The following is a 15,558-nucleotide window of genomic DNA, read 5'->3' on the forward strand; positions in this document are numbered from 1 at the left end:
CCGCGGCAATACTCTCAATCTCAGCATGGATGCTTTCGGATGTCATGTTGTGCAGAAGGCTTTCGACTGTGTGCCCGAGGAGTACAAGGCAATCATGGTGCACGAGCTACTGCGCCGCATCCCAGAGACTGTCATTCACCGCTACGCCTGTCACGTTTGGCAGAAGCTGTTCGAGCTCCGCTGGAGCGACTCGCCACCACAAATCATGAAGTATGTCAACGAAGCTCTTCGCGGTATGTGGCACGAGGTGGCTCTCGGCGAGACTGGCAGTCTTGTCGTCCAGAACATCTTCGAGAACTGCCTCGAGGAAGACAAGCGTCCTTGCATCAACGAGGTCCTTGCGAGCATCGATGTCGTCGCCCACGGCCAGTTCGGTAACTGGTGCATTCAGCACATTTGCGAGCACGGCTCCATCATTGACCGTACTCGTGCCATTGACCATGTCATACGCTTTGCTGGCGAATATAGCATGGATCAGTTCGCCTCCAAGGTCGTCGAGAAGTGCCTCAAGATCGGTGGCAAGGAATTCCTCGACCGCTACCTTGAGCGCATTTGCGAGGCCCGACCAGATCGTCCACGCATGCCGCTCATCGACATCTCGGGTGATCAATTCGGCAACTATCTCATCCAGTACATCCTCACCAACGTCGACCCCCAGCGTCGCGAAGATGTTGCCGTCCAGATCCGCAAGCACATGGTCTCTCTACGTGGCTCCAAGTATGGCTCCCGCGTTGCCATGCTATGCTGCAACCCTGCGGTCGCCACGCGTCCAGGTCCACCAGCAGGTCTTCCAATGGGACGCGGCAATGGACCCTTCGGCCACGGCAGCTTCAATCCGGATATGTCACGCTCTTTCCCGGCTGAACGTGCTTATGTTGGCCGTGGTGGTTATGGCGGATTCCGCTAGACTACCTCACATCTGTTGCCATTTGCGGAGAGATACGGCCTTCGCCTCGCCACAGATTCCCTCGAGGATTTGCTGCCATACGATCGCACATCTATGCGGCCACACAGGCTGACTTGGTCTGCTTGCCGTCTACACCCGAGCTACTGTTGGGACGTCTCATCCTTTTGCTGCCCTTGGATTGGTATCATGGCCAACACGGTCGCTACCATCGATACCTATGTTGGCAAATGTGCTACCAGGCAGTAAGTGTTGCCGGCCAGGCTTGCACACTACCCCTATATCTTAGCCATTGAATGTTTGGCAATGTTTCACGCTGTTTCGAAGAAAGGAGGATATCGAGGTTGCTTGCAGATGGGAAGGGTGTCGATACGTGTCGATATTGTACGCTCGCATGCAAAGGTGCCCAGAATGTAATAATAGTGCCTCGATGAGTTGAAAATAATGCGATTTGTACTGCTTTAGATGGCACGCCTCTTCTGCCATCACTCTAAATTCGCTCGACGTGACGGCTGACCGACGCATGTGCCTTGCAGCGGTGCGGTCGTAATGGGCACCTCAGGCGAGCAGTCTGCTGATCCCAGTCGTGATTTGCTGCGTTGCTGGGCTCATCTTGTATGTCGGAGTCGTGCCCTTGCCAGCAGAGCTTCTATGCATTCATTCCCCCTTCACCCACTTTGAACAACGCCAACACCCACTGCAGACGCCAAGATTTGAACTGCACCACCATTGACCATGCCCCCCGACTCTCGATATTGTTCGCGCTGACATATCCAATGTGTGGCAGTCAAACTGTCAGATCAGGAGTAGGGGAGGTACATGTATGGGGGAAGCACAGAAGAGGCCGAGATCCATACCAAGATGGGACATTTTCACGCCTATACCCTTTTAAGAAATTGGCCTTGCTTCTTTTGACCATCTCAAGCATCCCCATGCCTCTCCGACTTTGCTTTTCTTCCGTCCTGCACGCATATCTTTTCTCAACATCACCTTATTGGCTGGGTTGAAGCATCACAGACAATCGATGAGGCGCGATGTATACCTCCATCCCACCCAGCAGAATTTGTTATGCTGTAGCCTGGCTTCTCCTAGCCAACTGGCCGCCTGAACCTCCAGCTCCCTTGATCATCTCAATCCCATGTCTCGGACATGCGTAAAAAAGGTCCGAATGCAACTTCTCGAATGGCCCGCGTTGTCATTACTGTGTACGATGCCAGAGAGCAAGCAAAGCAAAGGCAGACGGTGCAATTTGAAGGAGATGGCACGTGGGAGCATGGAGGTGAGGTAAATAATCATGGGCGTCTCCACGCGGAGGCGAGACTAGACCGACTAGCTACTCGCGGAGGGTGTATCGGGAATGGCCGGGCAAGTTAGGAATGGACGGACAGGCACGGATATCGAGGATGAGGGGCAGCGGCGTGTTGAAGGTGAAGAACCGCGATGGGCGATCCGACGTCGGGCGGTCGTGGACATTGTTAGCAGCGGCATGTAGTACATATATAACAACCGGGAACATGCAAACTACTCGTCGAGACCCACGCACGAGCGAGAAAGCAACAGAGGGACAACTTCGGACAGCAGCAAGCAGTGCTTTGGATACACGCCCAGCCCAGCCCGGTTCAGGTCAGCGTCACCCTCTCACACCACCGTCACCTCCCGTACACATACTGACTAAGGTGGGGTAGCTTCCACTCGAACATTTTCTCAACAGACACAAGCCCACCCAGACTTCCACACCACATCAACACGTAAGTCCCGTCCCAGTCAGCCTTGCCTCGCCTCGCCTTCATCCACCCCATCCGCCGCATCATCAGCGCCATCTGACTCTCGCCAGCTACCCTCCCTTCACAACACCACCTCGAAACACCAGCAAAGCAGCCAAAATGGTCACCAAGGTTCGTTCGGGGAGAAGATGCGGAACAGTGGAATTGCTGGTCAAGATGTGGAACCACATGCTCATCATACACCCATAACAGTGCGGTATCAACGGCTTCGGCAGAATTGGACGTATCGTCTTCCGCAATGCGTAAGTGCACGACCAGATGCCAGTGACGGCCACTTGAGCCCAGGGCACAGTGAGTGCTGACCCAAGTACAGCATCCAGCACGGTGAAGTCGAGGTCGTTGCCGTCAACGACCCTTTCATTGAGCCACACTACGCTGTAGGTCATTGGAATCCCCTTGAGCGCGAGCGCCAGGCTGACCCTCTGCACAGGCGTACATGCTGAAGTACGACTCCACACACGGAATCTTCGATGGCAAGATCGAGGTGGATGGCTCCGAGGGCCTCATTGTCAACGGCAAGAAGATCAAGTTCTACATGGAGCGAGACCCAGCTGCCATTCCATGGGGAACCGCCGGTGTCGACTACGTCGTCGAGTCTACTGGTGTCTTCACCACCACCGAAAAGGCATCTGCACACATCAAGGGTGGTGCAAAGAAGGTCGTCATCTCTGCACCTTCTGCTGATGCCCCAATGTTCGTCATGGGTGTGAACAACAAGGAGTACAAGTCCGACATTCCTGTCATCTCGAACGCTTCATGCACAACCAACTGCCTGGCTCCTCTCGCCAAGGTCATTCACAGCGAGTTCACCATGATTGAGGGTCTCATGACCACCATCCACTCGTACACTGCCACCCAGAAGACCGTCGACGGCCCATCCGGCAAGGACTGGCGTGGAGGCCGTACTGCGGCCCAGAACATCATCCCATCGTCGACTGGTGCCGCCAAGGCCGTCGGCAAGGTCATTCCAGACCTCAACGGCAAGCTTACTGGCATGTCCATGCGTGTCCCAACCGCCAACGTCTCTGTTGTCGACTTGACCTGCCGCATTGAGAAGGGCGCCACCTACGACGAGATCATTGCTGCGTTGAGGAAGGCTTCCGAGGGCGAGCTCAAGGGTAAGATCCAGTTTCTGCTCACTACAGAGCGATGTGCATCTTCCCAGAATAACCTACTAACTCGAATTTCTCCCCTTAGGTGTTCTCGCTGTCACCGACGACGACGTCGTCTCCAGCGATCTCAACGGCAACATGCACAGCTCTATCGTCGATGTCAAGGCCGGTATCTCCCTCAACAAGAACTTCGTCAAGCTTGTCTCCTGGTACGACAACGAGTGGGGTTACTCCCGCCGTGTCATTGACCTTTTGGCATACATTGCCAAGGTTGATGGCAACGCTTAAGCGATGTCTTTCCGCAGAAAACCACATACCAAAAGCACCAGCAATGCCTACAGAGCAAATCAGCAGAGAGTGTAGTACGCGAGGATCAATGGACCTGCGGAATCACCAAGAGCTATGCAGTGCATGACATGACTATAGCTAGCAGAAAGCGAGCTAGACGATTATGATATCATAACAAAGGTACAGACATGTTTTACCAGACCAGTGCATGTTTAAGGTACCGTGCAACCATGTAGTGATACCTTACGTGAGAATCAGGTGCAGTGCCGCAGTCCTCAAATCCGCTGAACCGCATCTAGATCTGTCGCTCCCACTCCGCACCGCTGGTACGAGAATGACGTCTGTATATCCACCAAAAGATCCGTACAGTCGGCAAGTCATGCATGCAGAACACGTGGAATATAGTAGGGAACGAGCAGCGGTACCGTCTGTGGTGATCCTCATCACCAAGCCTCTGGTATCTTCTAGGCTTGAAAGCCTGCTGAAGATGACACGACGACTGGGCCTGGCTAGTGATACCCGCTCTGATACAATATAATCCATTACCATCGCGACTGCATTCACTGCTGGGACGAGCATGGGGTATTATCATACCGGTTCCCGGGTCCGCGACCACAAGAGATCCGCCGCCGCAATCTTCGCCATGTGGCCAGCGTTGAAAGTCATTAATAAGTAAAAGACTCAACTCATCTGCTTCCAATCATTGGCTTGCTCCCAGGCATATCCCACACGATACACCGTTTCTTCCGCCCACCATTTCCCCACAATCTGCATCCCCACGGGCAACTTGACATGCTCGTTCCCCGCAGCAGGACCCTCCAAGGGCGATAATCTCCCTATGGGCATCGCCAGTGCTGGATGACCCGATTGATTGAATTGGCACGTATTACTCACCAACCCGACTTGCTTCTTGATCTGTTCGAGAGGAGTCGCACCCGGTTCACAATGCGAAGTTGCCACATAGGGCAGTGTGGGCGTGAGTAAGACATCATATTCTTGCAATGCCACATCATACGCATCACGCAGTTTCCGCGAGAGATTGGTCGCTTTGCCATGAAGCGACGGATACGTCATTTCTGCATATGCCCCATTGAGATGGATGTTCTTGGACGAGACGTACATTGCTTGATCCCAGCGTTCTGGGGAATTCTTCAATGCTTCGCTGAATAGCGCGTGCAGTTCGTGCATCATGTGGCCTCGGCGTCCGTTGTAATTATTGTGCATTTTGTTGAAATGGCCGCCGGGTTTGGATATTGCGGTCCAGATTTGGGGTCCGAGGCTGTGCATGGGTATCGACACTTGGGAGACTTGGGCTCCTAGTGCACGAAACTTTTCTGCTGCATGCAAGAAACATTGTTGGACTCGGGGGTCGAGGAGGGGGTTGTTCATCACAGACTCGGATATTATGCCAATTTTCATGCCGGATAAGCTTTGATTCGCAGCAACATCATCATCGTCGGGGAGAGCCTTGGGGAGAAGAAGAAGATTCTGATAGTAGCGGGGAATCGTAAGGGGGGAAGGTGCCGCGAAACTTCGATCGTCTATATTATCCGAACCTGCGATCGCTTGGAGCAACATGGCATTGTCGAGAATAGACCTAGACATGGGACCCAAATGATCATTCGTAGCCTCGTTGCTGGCGCAACCCGTGTATGGAATCAAACCAAATGTAGGTTTCAATCCCACAATTCCGCAATTCGTCGCGGGGATTCGTACACTCCCGCCCTGATCTGCTCCAATACTCATATCCACTTCTCCTGACGCCACGAGCGCTCCACTCCCCGAACTACTCCCTCCACTGCTATATCCTTTCGCGTGGGGATTTTCCACGGCTCCCGATGCAGCGCTATGGCTGGTTGCTGAGTGGCAGAGGTTCTCGCAGACTGCTTTGCCGAGAATGTGGCCGCCTGCTTCGAGGACGCGGGTCGTGACTGTGGCGTCTAGATTCGGTACGTGGCCTTGGACAAATTCGGTTCCCATGAGCATCGGAACGTCTTTGACTGCGATCATGTCCTTGAGTGCAATGGTTTTTCCCGCGAGAATGCCATTGTTGGGTTGCGTGTCTTTGATACTGCATCGCCAGGCCCACGCGTTGAGAGCATTCTCCGAGGTATTATTATTATTATCATTATTGCCTGGCTGGTACACTTTGGTTCGGGGAAATCGGACGAGGTCAACGGCAGGTATGTAATCTATTAATCCAATCCACTCATCAGTCAGTTGATGTTTTCTCATATGTGCCCAGGGACTGGAATGGAACTAACTTACCGTCCATTGCCATGATCTCCTGGCATCCCTCATCGAACACAGCAAGCAGTTTGGTATAATCCTCCTTTTCCTCGTCTTTGATCCGTACACCCAGTCTATTGCATACTTCATCCAGCACCGCCGTCGTAATGGTCGTCCCAGCCTTGGGATCTACGGACAACACAGACATGATGGACAGCCAGCTTCACTCTAGTCTGCGTGTAGATGGGATATGCGGCGGCTGATTTGACTCTTTCAACTTTTTCTTGCATGTGCTGTGCTCGAGCAATGGCATGTCCAGATCCATGACATTCCTACTCCTCCTGGCCGACATGGCGGCGTTGGAGCTCTTATCGGCTCGCCTATGGCTGCCTGCAATATAGGCCAAGTGCAGTACATGTACCTATCAAGGGAAGTGATGCAACGTTTTGTCGCTGTGAGTTGCCTGAGGAACCAACTTGGACGCTGGAGCTCTCCCTAGCCAAGACACGCTGGTCCGAGCTCTTCTTCTCTCGATAGGCGGTCCCCTTCCCATTAACCTCTCACCACAGCAAGCTACTGTAGTACGCGGCATCTTGCCCGACTCCGGACAATCTCTCTCTCGATAGGCCTTCTCATATTCAGAATGCTCTCGGACGCAGGTAGATATGCAGAGCATTATAGGTACATAATATTATGAATCCATCCCATACAATTCCATCTCAAAAGATTTCCTTCCATTTTTCACCCGATTGATCGATCTACAGAGAAATAAAATAAAAAATATCAAGAAAACCATGGTCACCAACATCCAATCGCAATACCAACTCCCTCGAGATTTCCAAGGCTTCGGCGCCGCCTCCCACGACTGCAAATGGCCCAACGGCGCTCGCATCGCCGTCTCCTTCGTCCTCAACTACGAAGAAGGCGGCGAGCGTAGTATCCTCGAGGGAGACGCACACAGCGAGCCCTACCTCTGGGAAAAAGGCAGTTCGGGAGGTCACCGAGAAGGCGCACGCTACCTCAACGCCGAACAAGACTTTGAGTACGGATCTCGCGTCGGAGTGTGGCGTTTAATGCGTCTGTTTGCGGAATTTGATTGGAAAATTACCGTGTATGCGGTGGCGAGGGCGATGCAGTTGAATCCGGAGTTTGGGAAATATTGTGTGCAAACGGGACATGAAATTGCGAATCATGGGATGCGATGGTTGGATTTTCATGAATTGGATCCCGAACAGGATAAACACTATGTCAAGGATTCGCAACGCTTGTTGTATGAAGTCACGGGCGAGTTTCCTGTCGGCGTGTATTTTGGAAGGTCTACTGCGAACACGCCGGGAAGATTGGCGGAAGACTTCAAGGAGATGCACAAGGAACTTGGCACGCCCAAGCTGCTGTATAGCTCCGAGTGCTATAATGATGATGTGCCGTATTGGGTCGATTTACCGTATGAGGAGGATTTGCCAGACGAGGAAAAGGAAGGTATGCTGCTCGTGGTAAGTGTCGACTACTCCCGCATGAGTAAACTCCCCCCCAAAGATTCCATGACTGTGTCCATCTCTCTCCCTCCCTCCCTCCCTCCCTCCCTCTCCCTCTCTGACGCCAAGATACAAAACACACAACAAACACTACACTATTCGCTAAAAGAAAAGTATTGAAAAACAAAAAAACAGCCTTACAACTACGATTGCAATGACGGCAAATTCCACATGGCGCCAGGCTTCACCTCCAGCGCCGGCCAACTCTACGAGCAGTACTTGAAATCGACCTTCGACATGCTCTATCGCGAAGGAGGCAAAATGATGAATATTCCCTTGCACTCACGCATCACAGGGAAAGCGGGCAGAGCAGAGGCGTTGCGAAATTTTATGCGCTATATTTCGGACAAGGAGGGCGTCTGGGTGACGACTAGGCGGTCGATTGCGAATCATTATCGGGCGACGTTTCCGTATAAGCCGGGTTCCCGAGCAGGTGGTGGCGCGTGAGCGGAAGATAAGAGGAGGTATAGGATGATCGCGGCTAGAGTGAGGGTGCTTCTTCTCTGTACATATCGTGGCACTACGGCTCGTGGGACAGTGGTCGTCGGATCAACTTGCTTCCCTGTTCATCTCTCTATACTCGGGCCTGTGCCGGATCTACACTCGTTCTACAGTTAACGCAAGGGAAGAGAGTACAGTTGCATCAGATGTGCGTTTCATCCAGTCTATGTTCACAAGTGGTACAACACACGATACGGCGAGCCGCGTCTCCCCTGAGTCTGGGCCTACTCGTCCTTGCCCTTGGGCGGTGATTGCACGAGACCCTTTCCTTTGTAATCCTCGCCGCCAATAAAAGTGATTGGCTCGATTTTGTTTTCCTGCAAAGAGAATCATGTCATCAGCACTTGACTCGGTGTTTCTGCGTCTCCAAAGCTAACGTGGAGCTCAATTCACGCATGTCCGGTATGCTTACCTTGAAGTACTCGTTCGAGGCCTCCTGCCATTCCTTGTTCAAAGTACTTGGCTTTCCACGTGCAAAGTGTCGAGAGAAGCCAAAGATGGCAGCAGCAGCGAGGACACCGACGACAGTGTAGGCAAAAACCTTTGTGTTCTCGCCAGGAGGAGTCTGCGCACGAGGTCCGTGTGGTCCGAAAGCGATCCAGTATGCTGCACATTGCCCCGTCAGTCATCTGTCTGTATGCCCATCTGATCCCCCGGTCCAATGCCCGTGGCAGCCATATACCGCGGATCTTGCTGTGCCGACCTTTTCCCCAGTGCTATTCCAACCACCAGCACTTGTACGTCTAGCTGCAATATACGCGCCGGCAGAGCCAGCATGAGTTGTATTAGAAGAGGATCACATACCGGCCTTCTTTTCCTGTACCGTGAGCTCATTCCAGTCCACCTTCATACGGTCTCGCAGCGCCATCCAGAGATCGGCCTGCTCTTGTGGTGGCATGGCCTCCCATCGCTTCTCAATGTTGGCCAAAGTCGGGTTAGAAATAGCGTGCGCACATCGCACTTGCTGGAGGGTGTGATTGCGCGCGGAGGACAGACTGGTCAGGGATTGACGGAGAAGAGGTGTTGTTCGGAGCATTGCGGCGGCGGATGACGGGGCGGAGCGCGGGAGCGAGTCGACGAGAGGGAGAGTGTCTTCCAGGGGTGGTGGCTGTACCCAGGGGCGTGTGGGAGGTTGGTGGGTGTGCTATCGTCGAGCAGACGTGCAGTTGGGTTGAGTGCTGATGATCGAGGTTCAACTTTCATCGCAGCGCAGCCGAGATGCTGCTCAATGGCTTGGCAGATTTAGCAGCTCGGGCTCCGGCTCTTTCCGCCTCGTCGTCGACGAGTGACGTGCAAGGCATTTTACCAATACATGTCATGAGTCGAGGTAGTGACCACCTAACTACTGTATGCTGTCTCAGACTCGTCACGACATCTCCTTCACTACCTACATGGACACGCCAAGAATGATATCGCGAGCCAGAAAGGGAATGTGATGGATCTACATGTGCTGGAGCAGACAGGCCTCTGGAACGATACGTCCAATCGCACCATCACTGGCTCATCAAAGCACGAGACAGATCGGGACATGTCTGGTGGCCTGGGCAATGGGGACAATGCGCTGCGAAAGACACCTTTCGAGGCATGAGTCCGAATCGGCTGCTTGGAGTCGAAAGCAAGCAAGCGGGAGCATGGAAGAGCTTCTGTCCAGCGTCTACAATCGTTGGCCATGTTGCCCCGCCACGACTCGCACCCAGTTCCCCGTCAGCTCCAAACTACTCGCTTTCAAGACCACGAAGATCGAACGCACGCAACTGAGATGCACGGACACTCTGGACCATTGGAACGGGGCGGCGCCGGGTGACGCAACTGAGTTCTGATATATCTCATATATAAGTATATATATATGGCGGTCCACAAGAGCGACAAGACTATCTCCACATTCGCCATGAGACGACATCTGAAGTGCAGCTTGATAGATCTGGAATCTGGAAGCTAGCGGTGTTCAATTATGGCACCCAGCAATCAAACACCCCGAGTACGCCACTCATACCATCCTCCTTTAGGATCTCCCTATAAGGAGAACCATGAACCGGCACTCATTCAATGAGATATCTCCAGTTCGCACGATGGTCGGCCGCTTCGGGTCTATGTCTGAGTTGAGAATGCCTGTAATGTTAAGGTTCAGGGGAGCATCGGGTTGGCAGACATGGATGTCAGGACATGAAACAGAAGCCCTGTGAACCGTAGACCAACATCGAACTCTCAGGAGTACGTTCGGGATCCAGCCCTGGGAAGTTATGCATGCCTCTGCCGCCGGCGGGCTCTCTCCGCTGAGCCTACTCTTTGCAAACGATTATGGCTACCCTGTGCCTCGTCCCTCATGCCGTCTCTGAGCTGCAGATCTGGACGGAACCATCATCAGCGCGATCTCGCAAGTTAGTACCTGGGGTATGCAATCTCACCGCGTCAACCTGCCCTCTGGCCCCCAAGGACACAGCAAGGCATGTGCATCACATTTTCGCAGTTTCCGAGACCGTAGCAGAATGGTGCGACTTCGACTCTGATGGACGCAACTCTTTAAGTGGTACAAAGTGCTAAATTGGACCATCAGCCCAGTTCCTCAGTTGTGACCCGAGAGCTTTTGCCGCGTACCTCCGTATCAGTGCTCTTTCCGACATCCTGAGAAATGGCGATGGTGCCTGTCTCGCTGCTTAGTGTCCTACTCAAATCGCTCGGCTGCAGAGACCTCATCCAAAAAGACGTACGACCAGATAATTGGGTCGTGCTGACGCCAGTGGCAGAGGCCGAGCCTTGCGTGCTTCCTATCAATCTCGGCGAGAAGCGACGCTGCTGGGGTGTTAGCTATCCTTCTGCAATTTCGTCTGTTCGTCGGTTCTCAATAGGATAGGGCGACTCACGATCACCTGGCGAATCGCGGGCATGCAAGCGCACACGATCGAAAGCTGGAGTTCCAGCTTGGACTAGACGTCTGTTAGATCCATTTCGAAGTTTGGCTCTATCCAGTGGTGAAAGACTTACCCAGAGTCCTGGTTCGACTCTAACATAAGTGAAGTTGCCGTTCTTTCCATAGCCAACAATGGCACGCAGACGCAGGATACTAGTGATGGTGACAAAGAAACCCATTCCGAACATGAGCATCACCAGGAGCTTCTTCCGGGTATTGAGATTCATCTTCCATAGCTGGGCTATTGGTAGCCCAAGTACCAGGAAGTCGAGAAAGATGTTGATGATGGCACTGTTGCACGTGTCAATTGCCACCGCCAGGACGAATCATGTGGAGTGAACATACGCAGACCAGACTATGGGATTGATGGGCAGGCACGTTCCCTCGTGCTCTCCATCCCACTGAGTCCTATCAAATGTCAGCAATCTCTCAGCGATCCCGTTGTGCAACTCATCTGCTTACCAGGTGTACGACATTGGCCGACATTGGCACATCACCACAATGAAGTAGCAGATGACGTACATCACGTTCATCCCAATTACGATATAGGTGATTTGCCGGAATTTATCAGAGGAGAAGAAGCGCAAGTAGGTTAACAGGAGTGAAATCTTCACCAGTCCGAGTCCGAACACGTAGATGATTTCGTCCGCCCACATCAACTAAGAGGCAACAAGATCAGCTAGCACCACGCAATGCTCGCGAGAGCCCACCTACCTTTACCATAGGGCTGAGGTTCCGAAAGGGAACTGTCCAGACATCTCTTCCGCTGCCCCGGTGGTCAGCATGATAGCGGCATGCAATGACGGGATTCAACTTACTATCCAAGCCGTGTCACTGGAAGATTTTGTTAGCATGATGCTGTTGAAAAGACCATGGAACTTGATACGCACATGGCACTGAGATGATGCTAAACCCGATCACGAAGAGCAGGGAGATGGTTACCGCAGCGTCGTCCCACCACAGCTCATGCGAGATCACTGGATCGCCTCCGATCTGTATGTGTATCTTGGAAATCATCCGGACACCCCACGCCACAATAGCAAAGATGACACCTCCTACGCCAGAGCCATAGGCCAGGTCAGACTTATCGCGGATCGGTTGTTCGCAGATGGTGTCTGAGATGTTCTTCGTGGCTGGAGACTATGTCAGTATACCCGTTATCAGATTCCGGCAAGGTAGGACTGACAGAGGGTCTGCTTGACTGTGCAGCTGCCCGCCATGCACATGGCCACTTCACCAGATATGGTGGTATTGCTGCAGATGCAAGGCGTGTCATCGAATGAGCAGGGCGAAGCCGCGACTGCTTCTTCAATGCAGACCAACTTGAGTAGTAGTTAGAGATGCTGTCGACACGCAATGCCTGATACGTCGTCCATACGCACCCCGCACTTTGGCATGGTTGCCAATAACTTGAGAGCAGCCGCCTTCTTTGCCTGTGGATCGACCAATTCCTGCGAGGCAGATCCATCACCAGCAGCAAGAGCCTCTGCATATCGGATTGTGAGCTCTGATGGAGTCGCTGCCGATAGCATGACTCCACCCAGCAAGCCGATCAAAGTCCAAAAGGGCCGCATCGTGCACGTCTGCGCGGTTCCACAGACGTCGTAAGGTCAATCAACGTGGTATCGGTCTTAGAGGAGGCGTTGGGTGCGAGGTGGACAGAATGGACCAGGCAGTCAACAGGAAGAGGCGTCACAGATGGCGTCGTGGAGGATGTAATACGATGGGCGGGGGTAGGAGAAGGATGGCTGTTTTTGTGTCTCAGGAGCAGCAGCAACATATGGTTGCCATTGATGAGATAGAGGAGAGGCTGTAGCTCTCTTGGCTTTCAACAATGATGAGCATGTTGAGAAACCCGGCACAAGTGGGACGAACATGTTGTCTAGCCCCCTGGAAAGCTCCCCATGCTGGACAGTGGACACTGTGATAAAGCCGTCGATGCTCAGTTATACTGGTACGAAACCTTATACTTCTCTCTCTCTCACACTCTCCCTCTCTCTTACACGCACACACACACACTAAGAGATCGACAGTGAGCACAATTCCACCCCAACATCCTATGCAATCTGCTAGTAGAGGGATCCTTGCGATTCAAAAAGGCGATGTCGGCAAAAAAGTGAAACTTATTCTTTGGTGCTTGGGAGCCTGAGGGTTCATTGGCAGCCTAGCAGAACAAGAAAGCAAGCGGCTGCGGGGGCCACATCCTTGGGCCGCAGCTACCGGCCTACTGGAAATAGTACGTATAAGTGTACGTATAGTTCGTAGTGATTACTAGAGACTCGAGAAAGTGGAGAGAGAGAGCCCAACAAGAATATCACAACAAACATGGCATGCCAGGCATGGTGGTAGGGTGCCTTTACAACAACTTCGCAAGGCAATCATGGTCCCCCTATTTAATGATTACCTTATGATTATTAATACCGACATTGACTCTCCGTATCAAACCTACACTCTCGCTGCTGTCAAAGTCTTTTCTCTTGCCCGTCGTTTCTTGCTTTCTTTCTTTCCCTCTTTCTCCAAGCCGGCAAACACTTCGGAAAAACAGCTTCTTCGATCCGCGATACGCTCGTTCGTAATGATCGCCGCCGCAGTCTTTATCATATCCACACACACACACACACACACCAAGAAGACTTGGCCACTGTCGTCTGGGATATCTAGTATTAGGACAGTCGCTTGCATGTGACAGGAAGTTGAAGAAAGAAGAAGAATAGGCGATCCCAGCAAGGATTCCAATGTGTGCCGCCAAGTGCATAATCAAAGAAAAGCTAAAATAGGGCGCTCAATCGCTCAACTTGGCGGGCTCCGTCAGGAACAGCCGAGATGGAGTTCGTTGCCTCATTTTTTTTTATTCCAGCGATAAGACTAAGAGGGAATTAAGTGAGTGATGAACGACGTGATTGTTCGATTCGCAATCCCATATCTTCGCCGGCCGATAACAACAACAATAAACAAACTAACGAACGAACGAACGAACCAACAGATAAACAAACAGGTACATGTCCGATCGTAATGCATAGCTCTCCAAACCCTCTTCCGGGAAAAGGGTGATTACCTATTCGGAGGTAGGTAAGGAGAGAAAGAGGAGATCCGAGAAGGAGACTTTTTTTATTTCGGCTCTCATCGCGGACCTGGCAGTGCAAAGATCTCGCCAAGCAATGTACACTTGTACAGACAGACACAGTACTACAGTCCCTAGTAGTGAATAAAAATCCCCTTTCCATCTTTCCCTTTCCCCCCCAATTCCCCGCCCTGCGAACTGTGCACCCGAAAATTCAATTCCGACCCCCATTCACACACACACATACACACACACACACACACACACACACACAGAAAACACCCCCAAGGATCAAGCATCTCACTCACAAGGATCTCCCTAGAAACCCAACCCACAGAGCAAATCACCTCCCCCCCCCCTCCAAAAAAAAACAACAGACATGGACCGGCCTGGTTTTTCTTTTTTGTGCGGCGGAAGGAGTTTCCCCGAAAAACGAAGTGAACCACTCGCAAAGGTTGAAATTGTAAAGAAACCCACATACACATACCTCCTACATTGTATACGCATACGCACACACACGCACGCGCACGCGCACACACAGACAGACAGATGGACGGACAAGGGGAGTTAGGGACAACCCTGGGTCCTTGTCCTTTCTTCTCCCCCCCCCCCACCCATATCCATGGTCTCTCCTCTCTTTCTCTCTCTCAAGGTACGAATTCCGTTTGGTCCGAGTTACTGCCCCCCTAGCCCCCCCCCCCCCCCTCTCCAGGGGAACTCACTTTCACTGTCTACTGTCTACTGTTTCCACTATCTCTAGTACTACATCGTGCAGTAGCAGGCAGTTATGCAAAAGGGGGGTGGAAAGAGAAAAAAAAAAGTGTATGTGTGTGCATTGCCGACTTTCTCGCATTATTTTCCCTTCCCTAGCAAGGGGCGTCTTGGTCTTGGGAAGGGCCATGGCATGGCCACGCAGGGCATGGCATGCATGCATCATCATCGTTTCAATTCAACTTTCTTATTTTTTTTTTATACTTTTCCGCACGCTCTCTCTTCATCGCAGGGGGATGCCTAGCTAGTTTGGTAAGTTTGTACATATGTACCGTAGTTGCTTTATTAGGCTTTTTGGTTGGCTTGCTTACCTCGGGTTCTCGAGGCGATGTGATGATCATGGATGGGATGGGTTGGGATGGGTAATTGAATTTGAATTGAATGCTTGAATGCTTGAATTGATTCAATGAATGAATGATTTGGTTTTTTTCTCCTTTGATCTACTGTATCTCACTCACTTCATAC

At 52.1% G+C, this 15,558-nt stretch overlaps 7 protein-coding genes across 7 annotated transcripts; 4 read left to right on the top strand and 3 right to left on the bottom strand.

Moving 5' to 3' along the window:
- Window positions 1-82: 82 nt before the first annotated feature.
- Window positions 83-969, top strand: SEPMUDRAFT_147205 (ARM repeat-containing protein). Its single transcript, XM_016904147.1, has one exon. The coding sequence runs from the start codon at window positions 95-97 to the stop codon at window positions 905-907; it is 813 nt and encodes a 270-aa protein (XP_016763409.1). The 5' UTR covers window positions 83-94; the 3' UTR covers window positions 908-969.
- Window positions 970-1,734: 765 nt separating this feature from the next.
- Window positions 1,735-2,399, top strand: SEPMUDRAFT_147206 (uncharacterized protein). Its single transcript, XM_016904148.1, has one exon. It carries the CDS (start codon window positions 2,054-2,056, stop codon window positions 2,276-2,278), a length of 225 nt encoding a protein of 74 aa, XP_016763410.1. The 5' UTR covers window positions 1,735-2,053; the 3' UTR covers window positions 2,279-2,399.
- A 48-nt stretch (window positions 2,400-2,447) lies between these two features.
- On the top strand, window positions 2,448-5,126 carry SEPMUDRAFT_147208 (glyceraldehyde 3-phosphate dehydrogenase). Its single transcript, XM_016904149.1, has 7 exons — window positions 2,448-2,527; window positions 2,590-2,652; window positions 2,739-2,799; window positions 2,881-2,930; window positions 3,002-3,065; window positions 3,119-3,806; window positions 3,886-5,126. The coding sequence occupies exons 3-7, from the start codon at window positions 2,788-2,790 to the stop codon at window positions 4,086-4,088; spliced, it is 1,017 nt and encodes a 338-aa protein (XP_016763411.1). The 5' UTR covers window positions 2,448-2,527; window positions 2,590-2,652; window positions 2,739-2,787; the 3' UTR covers window positions 4,089-5,126.
- SEPMUDRAFT_79817 (amidase signature enzyme) lies at window positions 4,776-6,525 on the bottom strand (the record flags this gene model as incomplete). Its single annotated transcript, XM_016910227.1, has 2 exons — window positions 4,776-6,280; window positions 6,357-6,525. Coding segments are annotated over 2 exons (1,674 nt in total), but the record flags the coding sequence as incomplete, so codon positions are not given.
- A 586-nt stretch (window positions 6,526-7,111) lies between these two features.
- SEPMUDRAFT_131010 (carbohydrate esterase family 4 protein) lies at window positions 7,112-8,299 on the top strand (the record flags this gene model as incomplete). The annotated part of the gene is made up of 2 exons (XM_016902390.1): window positions 7,112-7,810; window positions 7,988-8,299. The coding sequence occupies 2 exons, from the start codon at window positions 7,112-7,114 to the stop codon at window positions 8,297-8,299; spliced, it is 1,011 nt and encodes a 336-aa protein (XP_016763413.1).
- A 34-nt stretch (window positions 8,300-8,333) lies between these two features.
- SEPMUDRAFT_147209 (cytochrome c oxidase subunit IV) lies at window positions 8,334-9,521 on the bottom strand. Its single transcript, XM_016904150.1, has 3 exons — window positions 9,158-9,521; window positions 8,766-8,959; window positions 8,334-8,670 (listed from the first exon to the last, which is right to left on the bottom strand). The coding sequence occupies exons 1-3, from the start codon at window positions 9,387-9,389 to the stop codon at window positions 8,578-8,580; spliced, it is 519 nt and encodes a 172-aa protein (XP_016763414.1). The 5' UTR covers window positions 9,390-9,521; the 3' UTR covers window positions 8,334-8,577.
- A 257-nt stretch (window positions 9,522-9,778) lies between these two features.
- Window positions 9,779-13,565, bottom strand: SEPMUDRAFT_79824 (uncharacterized protein). Its single transcript, XM_016910228.1, has 13 exons — window positions 13,295-13,565; window positions 12,644-13,215; window positions 12,448-12,583; window positions 12,152-12,394; window positions 12,080-12,095; window positions 11,976-12,027; window positions 11,724-11,920; window positions 11,607-11,669; window positions 11,336-11,552; window positions 11,215-11,277; window positions 11,062-11,143; window positions 10,949-10,995; window positions 9,779-10,890 (listed from the first exon to the last, which is right to left on the bottom strand). Exons 2-13 carry the CDS (start codon window positions 12,833-12,835, stop codon window positions 10,807-10,809), a joined length of 1,392 nt encoding a protein of 463 aa, XP_016763415.1. The 5' UTR covers window positions 12,836-13,215; window positions 13,295-13,565; the 3' UTR covers window positions 9,779-10,806.
- Window positions 13,566-15,558: the final 1,993 nt, after the last annotated feature.

The sequence above is a fragment of the Sphaerulina musiva genome (assembly GCF_000320565.1).
Source record: "Sphaerulina musiva SO2202 unplaced genomic scaffold SEPMUscaffold_2, whole genome shotgun sequence".
Taxonomy (NCBI): Eukaryota; Fungi; Ascomycota; class Dothideomycetes; order Mycosphaerellales; family Mycosphaerellaceae; genus Sphaerulina; species Sphaerulina musiva.

What these genes read in the sequence shown, in the direction of transcription:
- SEPMUDRAFT_147205 (XM_016904147.1), top strand. Translation starts at nt 95, where the DNA reads ATGGTGCACGAGCTACTGCGCCGCATCCCAGAGACTGTCATTCACCGC.
- SEPMUDRAFT_147206 (XM_016904148.1), top strand. Translation starts at nt 2,054, where the DNA reads ATGCGTAAAAAAGGTCCGAATGCAACTTCTCGAATGGCCCGCGTTGTC.
- SEPMUDRAFT_147208 (XM_016904149.1), top strand. An exon ending in CGTATCGTCTTCCGCAATGC is followed by an intron (nt 2,931 to 3,001) that starts GTAAGTGCACGA and finishes ACCCAAGTACAG; the next exon opens with CATCCAGCACGGTGAAGTCG. An exon ending in TTCCGAGGGCGAGCTCAAGG is followed by an intron (nt 3,807 to 3,885) that starts GTAAGATCCAGT and finishes TTCTCCCCTTAG; the next exon opens with GTGTTCTCGCTGTCACCGAC.
- SEPMUDRAFT_147209 (XM_016904150.1), bottom strand. Translation starts at nt 9,389, where the DNA reads ATGCTCCGAACAACACCTCTTCTCCGTCAATCCCTGACCAGTCTGTCC. An exon ending in GGTACAGGAAAAGAAGGCCG is followed by an intron (nt 8,960 to 9,157) that starts GTATGTGATCCT and finishes GGCAATGTGCAG; the next exon opens with CATACTGGATCGCTTTCGGA. An exon ending in CCTCGAACGAGTACTTCAAG is followed by an intron (nt 8,671 to 8,765) that starts GTAAGCATACCG and finishes TTCTCTTTGCAG; the next exon opens with GAAAACAAAATCGAGCCAAT.
- SEPMUDRAFT_79824 (XM_016910228.1), bottom strand. Translation starts at nt 12,835, where the DNA reads ATGCGGCCCTTTTGGACTTTGATCGGCTTGCTGGGTGGAGTCATGCTA. An exon ending in CACAGTCAAGCAGACCCTCT is followed by an intron (nt 12,395 to 12,447) that starts GTCAGTCCTACC and finishes CATAGTCTCCAG; the next exon opens with CCACGAAGAACATCTCAGAC. An exon ending in ACCTCAGCCCTATGGTAAAG is followed by an intron (nt 11,921 to 11,975) that starts GTAGGTGGGCTC and finishes GTTGCCTCTTAG; the next exon opens with TTGATGTGGGCGGACGAAAT.